This window comes from Cyclopterus lumpus, chromosome 24 (assembly GCF_009769545.1).
Source record: "Cyclopterus lumpus isolate fCycLum1 chromosome 24, fCycLum1.pri, whole genome shotgun sequence".
Taxonomy (NCBI): Eukaryota; Metazoa; Chordata; class Actinopteri; order Perciformes; family Cyclopteridae; genus Cyclopterus; species Cyclopterus lumpus.
Genome location: NC_046989.1, coordinates 4,484,864 through 4,494,863, shown reverse-complemented (window position 1 = coordinate 4,494,863; position 10,000 = coordinate 4,484,864). Strand labels below are relative to the sequence as shown.

At 47.8% G+C, this 10,000-nt stretch overlaps 1 protein-coding gene across 1 annotated transcript in view; it reads left to right on the top strand.

The window, feature by feature from the left end:
• The window catches only part of pak7 (p21 protein (Cdc42/Rac)-activated kinase 7), a 42,116-nt gene that overhangs the window by 26,467 nt on the left and 5,649 nt on the right, over window positions 1-10,000 (top strand). The window contains exons 3-7 of the mRNA XM_034527556.1: window positions 3,443-4,282; window positions 7,528-7,737; window positions 8,005-8,146; window positions 8,272-8,426; window positions 9,452-9,585. Of these exons, the coding sequence (XP_034383447.1) occupies window positions 3,443-4,282; window positions 7,528-7,737; window positions 8,005-8,146; window positions 8,272-8,426; window positions 9,452-9,585 (1,481 nt within the window). The remainder of the gene's footprint in view (window positions 1-3,442; window positions 4,283-7,527; window positions 7,738-8,004; window positions 8,147-8,271; window positions 8,427-9,451; window positions 9,586-10,000) is intronic.

Here is a 10,000-nt window from a genome sequence, read left to right as displayed (position 1 = left end):
TGGTTTTCTTCACTCTTCCTCCACTTCTATTCCCTTTGCTCTTCTCCCCCTCCTCCCCACCTCCTCCCCCCTCCTGTGCTTTACCTTGAACAGGCCGTAGTGAGTGGAGAGAGTAGATCTATTACAGCTTATCACTAAAGGACAGGCCAACGCCGCGCGCCGGTGAAATATGGCCGCTGTCACAGCCGCCGCCGAGCACGACCCGTGCACAGAGCTGTAAGGGGGGGGGGGGGGGGGGGGGGGGGGGGGGGGGGGGGGTAGGAACCGGTATCAGGCCCCCTAATTCAAATTAATGGAAAGATTTTCAGGCTTGATGCCGACCGCTTGACAGTGATTTGGCACACAATTAACCTTCCCCCCCACCCCCACCCCTGCACTCCCCGTCACCCCCCCGGGTTTTCCTCCACCGCCTTGTTTTTCCCCTGCTCTCTCTATCCCCCCCCCCCCCCCCCCCCTGTACCTTGTCACGCCGCTTGACACAGTCTTATTGATTATGAACCAATTGGATGTTTTATTAGATAACTGACACTCCCCACTGTCGCGTGTGCCAATTGAATTAGCTCCGAATCACCTGAAAGAATCCACGTAGCGTCGAGCACGACGTGCCTCGCTTTAGTTTTTTTCACATGGCCAACGACATTAATGCTCCGCGAACATTGCGTTTAAGGAGAATGCAACATGGAGAGCAGAGCGTATGACATATTAACTCTTTATTCACGTCAGCCCGAGCTTGCTCTGTGATAGATTTCCACCCGCCGACTTCTTTCAAAGGCCATCCGTCCTGCGGCCTTCGCCTCTCAGCTGGACTTAACTCCTCGCTTTTGTTATTGGCCGTTCCCACCTGGCGTGTTTAGGAGGGAGAAGTTTACCAGGAACACAATGGAAAAGGACGAGATGATCTTTGAAAACAGGTCTGAAAAGAAAACCAGCGCTGGAGGAACAAGTGTAAGAAATTAAAGTAGGAAGAGAGAGGTTTGTTACCGTATTAAACCTCCTTTGATTTGCTACCACGAGCTGGTTCTGTATATGACCTAATGTCTAATGTTTAAACCATAATTAAGATCGGCGGATTAATCGCAAGCTGTTTGTTTGAGTTTGTTTCACAAACCACGTGACACGTTCATTTAGTTTAGCTGGTGTGGCTACAAGTGATGCTAATAGGTCCAAACGCTAACCCGCTAACAGCTGCAATGCTAACATGTGGATTTTTTTAAGCAGGTCATATTTTACCAGGTTAGCACGCAAACACTACAAAAAGTACCGCAGAGATATGAGAATATTTGAGCAGAAAAGTCATTAGAGTTGATCCTTTGGGGATCTTGAATCTACGTGCAAAAGGTTTATGGTAATAAAAGAGAAGAGGGGATTCGATTTTTTATTTAGGGTCAAAACTCAGATCTTCTTGCATGAGTGAAAGGGGGGAAAAAAAGAGTGTCCTCAATAAGATTGAACCTGAAAGATAAATGAGACGGGAGTGTGTTCGCAGTGTCCGTGTGCAGGTGGCGGAGGGGAAAGGCGTCCACGTCGTATCCACGACGTCAGCACAACAGCAACGCGGATAGAGTTGATGATTATCGCGGCTTCTCGGGTGACTTCTCTACCTCAGCACACACGTCACGCGGAACGAGCGGGACAGTTATGTGACGGACAGCGCTGGGGGGAGCGGGGGAGGGTCAAGCGTTGAGCGCTGTCAAAAGGGGTGTCAAAAGAACTTGCCGACGTGGCGGGTTTTTTCTCCGCCGGGGCGTGAGAGCGAGCTTCGGGCAAACACCTCGCAGAGGTAGAAAAAGACTCGACGTTTCGAACGGGCTTTTTTTAGTGTCGTCGGCATTCTCAAAGTTATTTAAATCTCTAAAAAGTGAAAAATAGAAAAGGAATCGTACGAGTCGTGGTTAGTTTAAGTCGCACACGGTAACCTCGTGTTTGCTGTGCACATTTCTAGTTATGGCGCCCTCCGTGGGGATTAAACAGCTGTCTCCATGCTGGGTTACGGTAGCTAATTTAGCTACTTGATTTCTGATCAGCTTTATTGCACCCCGTGGTGGCTACAGCTCTAACAAAACCCATTTCATTTCATGATATCCTCGGTGAACATATCCCTTTCTGCATTTTTTGAAGCGGTTTCCACTGGCTTGGGAACGCCACGTTAGCTTAGCGTTAGCATTGACAGGTGGGTGGGTAACGTGTGTGGATAGGGGGGGGAGGGGTGAGAACTGACTTGAGACTACGAACACGTCGAGGTGCACATACACTGAAAGTATGACGGGCACTCTGATAGATGAACACCGAGGATGTTTAATCCAGAGCCCGAAAGTCGTGATCGTAAAGGCACACGCGAGGGGATTTGCAAAACACCTGAGATTGTGGAAAGGAGTCACACGATTGTTTGACTCGATTGGATTTGATACTCGATGCTCTCGTGTTAGAGGCCGTAGAGGCTGCCAGGACAACACCAAACACAGTCAGATAAACTCAAAACCTGCAGCTGTGTTTGATCATCGCCGGGGAAAAAAAGCTCTCGGGGTAGATTACGTAAGAGTTTTAAAAAATTCATACAATAATCCCCGCAGCACGTTTCCATTGTCCTCCCCCCCCCCCCCCCCCCCCCCCCCTTTCCAATGTCCGAGTTAGAGAGACGGCTAAAAAAGGCACATGCGTGCACGCATAACGCGCACGAGTGTAGTTCAGCGAGTCACGCCGTAACACCAGTTCCCCCCGTGACTCACGACACCTCCGTGTAAAGGGCTTAACACGAGGTAGGAGGGGATAAGCAGCACCCCTGATGTTTAAGCTGCCTTTCGCTTTGAAGCAGATGTGCGTGTGTGTGTGTGTGTGTGTGTGTGTGTGTGTGTGTGTGTGTGCGTGCGTGCGTGCGTGTGTGTGTGTTCAGTCTCTTCGTTTTCGTGCGTGTGTGTGTGCAGGCGCATGCTGGCGTGTTCGTGCACCTCACGAGCGCCGAAACCCAAACGTCACGACTATTAATGTATCCTGATCAGCCCACTGAAAATGAAGCTAATCTGTTGCGAGAGAAATGGGGCAGGAATTAGCAGTCTTCAATCCACCACTGGTTTCCTTTTAGCATCTGAGGTATCCCGCTCGTTTACCCCCCCCCCCCCCCCCCCCCAAATGCATTTTCTAGCTGCATCCCACCCCACAACAACTAGTTGACTCTGATGCCTGCCGTTCTTTTCCCTGATACACATGAATTGAAATTCCAGGGGGCCTGAAAGTTTGATTGAAGTTGATTTAAAAAATTTAAAAAAAAACCAGGGAATTTCAATTCATCTCGTTCAGTTTTTTCAGCCCGGAATGATTGAAACTGAAAATTGAATGTGCTGCAACCCGACGTGTCGTGGGGCTACTACACCTTCCGTCACGACCCTCTCACGCAGGCAGAAACTCTCCTGCATGCTAAGTGTAAATGTGTTTGTTCTTCTCGTAGACCATTGTTCGAGGGAACCGGCCGCCCAAAGACGCTTCCATCAACGGCCTTCTGGAGGATTTTGACAACATCTCAGTCACGCGCTCCAACTCCCTGCGTAAGGAGAGCCCGCCGGGCCCCCACCAGGCTGGAAGCGGCTCCAAACCCTCCGGCAGCGGTCACCCCAACGCCCCGGAGGAGAACGGATTCAGCCATTACTATTCCCGCTACTCCTGTGACCTAGACACCTCCAGCAGGGACTTTTCTCTCGACACCAGCAAGCCGAGCTTCTCCGTAGATGGGGACTGGGCGGTCGGGAGGCACTATCGGTTCACCAAGCAGAATGGTCACTCGTACCCCATTCGCAGCCCTTTCTACCCGGACGCCATGCCCCAGAAATCTGAGTACGGCAAGCTTCCCCCGGACTACCACACCTACCTGGAGAGCAAAGGGCGCTCGGCCGACGAGGTGGCCTCCACGGTGGGGAGCGGCGTGGGCTCCAGCGGCTACTACCGGGCGTCCGTCGGCGGCTCGTCCAGCCAGGACTACCGGGACACTTCTGTGGGCACGCCGTCCCGCGCCTCGCTGCACAGCGAGCAGATCAACTACCCGGACAGCGAGTGGAGCTACGGCGGCCTGCGGGACGAATACGAAAAGCGGCCCAAGAGTTCCTACGTGGCGCAGACCAGCCCCACGCCGGCCATACGGCAGCGGTCTCGCTCGGGCTCCGGGCTGCAGGAGCCGAACGTCCCTTACGCAGCCAGCGGGGCTTTCAAGAACCCGCCGCAGGCCCACCCGTACAGCTCCTACACCTACCCTCGCCTCTCGGAGAGCCTCGCTAACTCACAGACCTTAACCAAGGTAACTGCACCAAAACACCAAACCACGCATTCTAGTAATTCAGCAGCCGCGACAGGGATTTTCACAGTGTTTACTCGAACCTCCTGTTGTATAAATGGAGACGGTGGTTCAACATTTCACAGCCCTGACAAGCCTGTAGAAACATTTCAGAGAAAATTACACAGACGCATCCCCACATTTAGTCCCACCCGCCCGCCCACCTGCAGTCTCTTTTAAGTATTCTCTCCTTTTCGTCTTTTCTCCCTATGTTTCTAGTCCTCTCTCAATCTCGCTCTATACATTTTTGGCCTTCTTTTACAGATACTTAATTAGCCCTCTTTAGTGGCCACTGTCTCTGCACGCAGATCAATTAACGCCGACCCACCAATCAGAAAGCTCTGAATTACAGAAATAATAACAGAGACTAGACAAAAAGAGGCAGAAACAAAAAGAACAAGGAAAGAAGTGAGAGCCGGTGTGCAAAGAATAAATAGAACATAAAACAAAAAAATCTGGACACAAAAGAACACTATTTAAAATCATTTATAAGAGAATATGGATTTAGCTGGTTTAAAAATATCATGATGCTCCTGAGGTGTCATGAGAAAAAAGTAATCCTGGTAATATTAAAAACAGAGAGGCTTGAATTGGAGAAACAGGTCTTTCTTTTGATTTACACAGCTGTGTGTCATCTGCATAGAAGTTGTCCGTCGTGTTTGCAAACGATGCCAAGAGGCTACATAGATATGAATCTTTACCAGCTCCACACATCCTCGTATCGTCGTTGCTCCTCACCAAGAGATGAACGAACCAGAAGATCTCGCAGATCAGCACCTTCGAGATGCTAAAAGTGACATTTTGGAAGAAAAAGAAAAGAACAGTTAATACAAACGTACAGACTTGATTGTCGGCGACGTGACGCGCTATTTATGTTTCATTTTTTCACATAGCGTTAAAAAAAGAAGCTTCCCGTCGGGTATGAAACAACTGCACTTGTGAGTGTGTTGGCTTTTGGGAGAGCTGTGGATGTGCTCCAGTGGAGCAGCTGGAGAGACGGAGATACCCGAGAGATCGGCAAACAAAACCCCTCCACGCTTTAGCGGCTCTGTGATGTCACCATACGTTTTTTTTTTTTTTACTCGCAGGCGTTTGTTATTGAGCAGAACTGCATTCGCTCGAGTGGAAGATGTTTCGATACGTCGTACAGTAGTAGGGGGTAAAAGTGCTGCAATGCAACTGCAGCGGAGGGGGTGGGGGGGGAAGGGGTGCCTTGATGAAAAAAAAAACATTTAACCTGCATGCTTCAGTAAATAGCCACTCAGAAAGAAGAAGAAGAAGAAAAAGCAGGCACGGAGAATGCAAAGAGTAGCAGGATTGGAAGTGATGCAGGAGAGGGTCGTTTTTTTTCTTTCTTACACACGGTTTGTTATTACCACTTTTGGAGAGAGGCACATTTGCTTCCCTGAAAACGGAGCAGTGTGTGTGTGTGTGTGTGTGTGTGTGTGTGTGTCTGTGTGTGTGTGGAGAATGTAAAGATTTAATGGGATGCAGTCGCATGCAGAGCTTGTGTCTATATATATTATTTATCCAAAAAAAAGATATGCTCTCCGTCTATACATTACTATATTAAGTGCATTGTTCGTATTTGGTTTGATGCTCTCTGTAGTTATTTTAGTCGAATCTTAAATCACATTAAATATAGGCCATAGTGGAGAGTGGGCTTGATGGAATCAATGCAATCCTAATTTGCCTTGTGATGTTTGGAGATTTTCGCAGCAGTGGTATTAAAAAAGAAAGGGAAAAAAAAGAAACAAGGAGTCATCTGGCAGCTTAAGAATCGCTATTCTTCTCGGCTCACGGACCTTGTAACAAACCCACCCGTCTCTCTCTCTCTCTCTCTCTCTCCGCTCTCATTCTCCACCTTTTCTTCTCTTTTCCCTTCATGCAGCCCACTCGCACCACCGAAGTAAATCCCTCTCTCTCTCTCTCTCTCCCCCCCTAGTAGACGGCACGGCGACTCGGCCACACACACACACACACACACACACACACACACACTCTCTCTGTGCCGCAGCTCTCGGTGACAAATTGATGTTGCGGCACTTTCCCTTTTCTGCAGCCTTAGCATAAAAAACCGGCCGAACGATGTTCCACCACGGAATTCAATTTCACAGTTGAGTTAGGTTGTTGATTACCCTGCCAAACTCAGATTAATGCGCGTTTAACCAACATGGATCAGGAGACCCCTGGCTGACAGCCAACCAGCGGTGCCGGCCAATGATGGGGAGGTGGGGATGGGGGGGGGGGGGGGCTGGGCCGTCCTAGCAGCGCGCGCCCCCCCCCCCCTCTTACACCTGCCTGAGAGTGATTGATTCAAAGAGTTCACACCATGTAATTATACGCCATTCCCAACACATCAGGACTCCTCCTCCTGCCCTGTCTCATGTGTGTGTGTGTGTGTGTGTATGTATGTGTGTGTGTGTCTTGGTTGTGAGTGATAGTCACAGAGAGAGAAACAACTAAAAAAGGACAGAGAAATAGTGGGGATTTTTTTTTTTTGGTGTTCTCTCAGCCACGCTGGTTGAAGAACACACAGGAGTGGAAAAGAGAGCCATAATTAATCTGTGCATGGCGGAGGCAGCTGGATCCACGACTGTCGTCTCCTTTGTATTTGGAAGATGCACGCTGCAGTCCATTTAGCGGCACATGCATGTATTGATTTGTTTTACATCACTTTTCATCTGGCCCGCCTCATTCCACACATCTACACACGCCAGTAAGGACGGCACCGGCATTCAACACCGACAGAATGTGACATAGTACAGAGACGGCGACTATAAAGCACTGCGTTATGAAATGAAATGACTTCTGGCGTGGTCATATGTAGTCAAAAGATGTGCGTGTGTGTGTGTGTGTGTGTGTGCATGCATTTGTCAGGCTGAGAGGAGACTTCTAGGGTCGTAGGTGTGTCCCAGATCCGGATGCTCCCCGGGCTCCTGGTTGATGAATGGAGAAGTTGAGGAGCATCGTAGGGCCGTAATGATAAAGTACGGAAGAAACGTCCTCCATTAGGTCTGTCGAGGGCTAATGTACCTGCAGACGTCCCCTGGAAGTAAAGATGGCCGTCTCACCGTGCATTTACATCGGCGCCTCCGACGCAGTAACACCCTCCAGTCATTTTACGCTTCATGCCGATGCTCCCAGTACACACACGATTCAGAGCATGTGGTGAATGACCGTGATGACCTTGTTTCTGTCTCCTCCAGGGCGACTACGAGCGTCCTGCCCGCGACGGCAGCCCCCAGGTCGCGGGGGGCGACACCTACCCCCGAGGGCCTCTCAAGCAGCCTCAGAGCCACATCAAGCCGCCGGGCTACCCCCCGGCACACCTGCCCTACCCTCCCGTCTTCCACCATTACAAACCTTCACCCTACCACCACCCCCCATCCCAGCCCAGCCCACCGTACACCCCGCAGGTACAGTGCGACCACTACATTCGATGCTCCTATACTCATATTAAAGGTATTTTCTCCTGTTGACAAACATTTGACCAGAAAGATCCGGCATTAGCATTTTAAACTGTTCTTACTCTCTGTTTCTCTAAAGTTATTGTGTGAATTTATTATATTTATCGGGTTTTTTTGGTCAATCGTCGGCTCAAAAGTCCCTTTAAACATACAATTCATGTTGGAAAGTATCAATATCTGTGTGTGTGTGTGTGTGTGTGTGTGTTTTAAACACAGGGCGCCTACTCGCAGCCTTCGTCACCCTACATCCCCCCGGGGGCCTACCCGCCTCCTTCCTGGGGGTCCAGCTCGGACACTCAACCCTCCAGAGTCTCTCACGAGCAATTCAGAGCCGCGCTCCAACTGGTGGTCAACCCAGGTGGGAAACGAACGACGATCGAGTGACGCCTGCCGCGGCTCACGTAAACTTTATCAAAATGTTGTTATTATTCTGTTTCGCCGCGTCGGAAGTTGAGCTCCTCTTGTGTGTTTCGAAACCCGCAGGCGACCCTCGCGAGTACCTGGACAGCTTTATAAAAATCGGCGAGGGCTCCACGGGCATCGTGTGCATCGCCAGCGAGAAACACAGCGGCAAGCAGGTGGCCGTGAAGAAGATGGACCTCAGGAAACAGCAGAGGAGAGAGCTGCTCTTCAACGAGGTGACACAGCGACACCAACATAACATGAATTCACTGCACAGCTCTGGTTTTCTTTGGGACGTGACGCACGTGAGAATTGGGAGAGTTTTTGATTCATTTGGATGTTTACGTGGCGACTGGAGGTCAGCTTGACCCATCAGACGCACAGCGTGACACCCTCTCCCCCCCCCCCCCCCCCCCCCCCCACCCACCGGGTGAGACCAGAGCTGACGCTCGTCTGACGCCTGAGGGCTCAAACGAGGAGCAGCAGCTTTAAATAGCTCCGTTTGAACGCGGCTCGTTTTCTGCCAAATACGTACAAATATATCTCGCACAGCAAAACAGCTGCTTGCTTGCGTTCACTTTAATTCTATTTCCGTGACACGTAACGAGCACGTTTTTAATTGCAAAGTAGTGTTCACATTGAAAACCCCCCCACGAAAATTATTCATAGCTGTCTCCGTACAATTTGCACTAAATGCGTTTTAAATAAAATCATATTTTGCAGACAAACTTCATGATTGACTTGTTCAGCGGAGAACATGTGAATTGAGTTAAAGGGCGAACCTTTATCGAGCAATATTGCACTGATTCTAGCATGTGTGTGTGTGTGTGTGTGTGTGTGTGTGTGTGTGTGTGTGTGTGCGTGCGAGAAAGCATGCATGGATGTGTTCAGTTGGGAACTAATTTTCTTTGTGTAATTTTATTCATTTCCGAGTATAATCCTTTTACAGTTAAGCCTCCAGAACATGTTTCACATTAGAAAAAAAGGTTAAATTAATGGATAATTAAAAACAACATGACCAAATGCGATACGTTATTGAAATAGTATACGATATATTTGTAACATATTTATTGCAGTCACAACATGAATCCATATATTCGATTGAGTGTACAAAAAACAAACGCCGTTTTGAATTTAGCAATTATAATAACAATAATTATCGTTATTATTAACGTTATGGCAGTTATTATTGCTAAAATCATAACCCCGTTACGTGAAGATATACAGAATAAAGTCCTGTCTGTCTCTCCGTGTGCTTCAGGTGGTGATCATGAGGGACTACCATCACGAGAACGTGGTGGACATGTACAACAGCTACCTGGTGGGAGACGAGCTGTGGGTTGTCATGGAGTTTCTCGAGGGCGGGGCTCTCACCGACATTGTGACTCACACCAGGTAACGCCTCTCTTGAATATCCCTTTGAATATATATATATAAATTCATATATATATATATATATATGTATATAAATTCATATATATATGTATATAAATTAATATATATATATGTATATAAATTCAGATATATGTATATAAATATATTTATATATATATATATATATATGTATATTTATATATATATATATAATTCTAACCCATATATATATTTATACATATAAATATATATATATATATATATATATATATATATATATATATATGGGTTAGGAGTATATATACATTTATATATATATATATGAATTTATATATATATATTTATTTATATTTATATATATATTTATATATACGCTCCTCTGCACAATGTGATTGGCTGTCTTTTATGTGTTAAATAAAATAAATAGAAACTAATG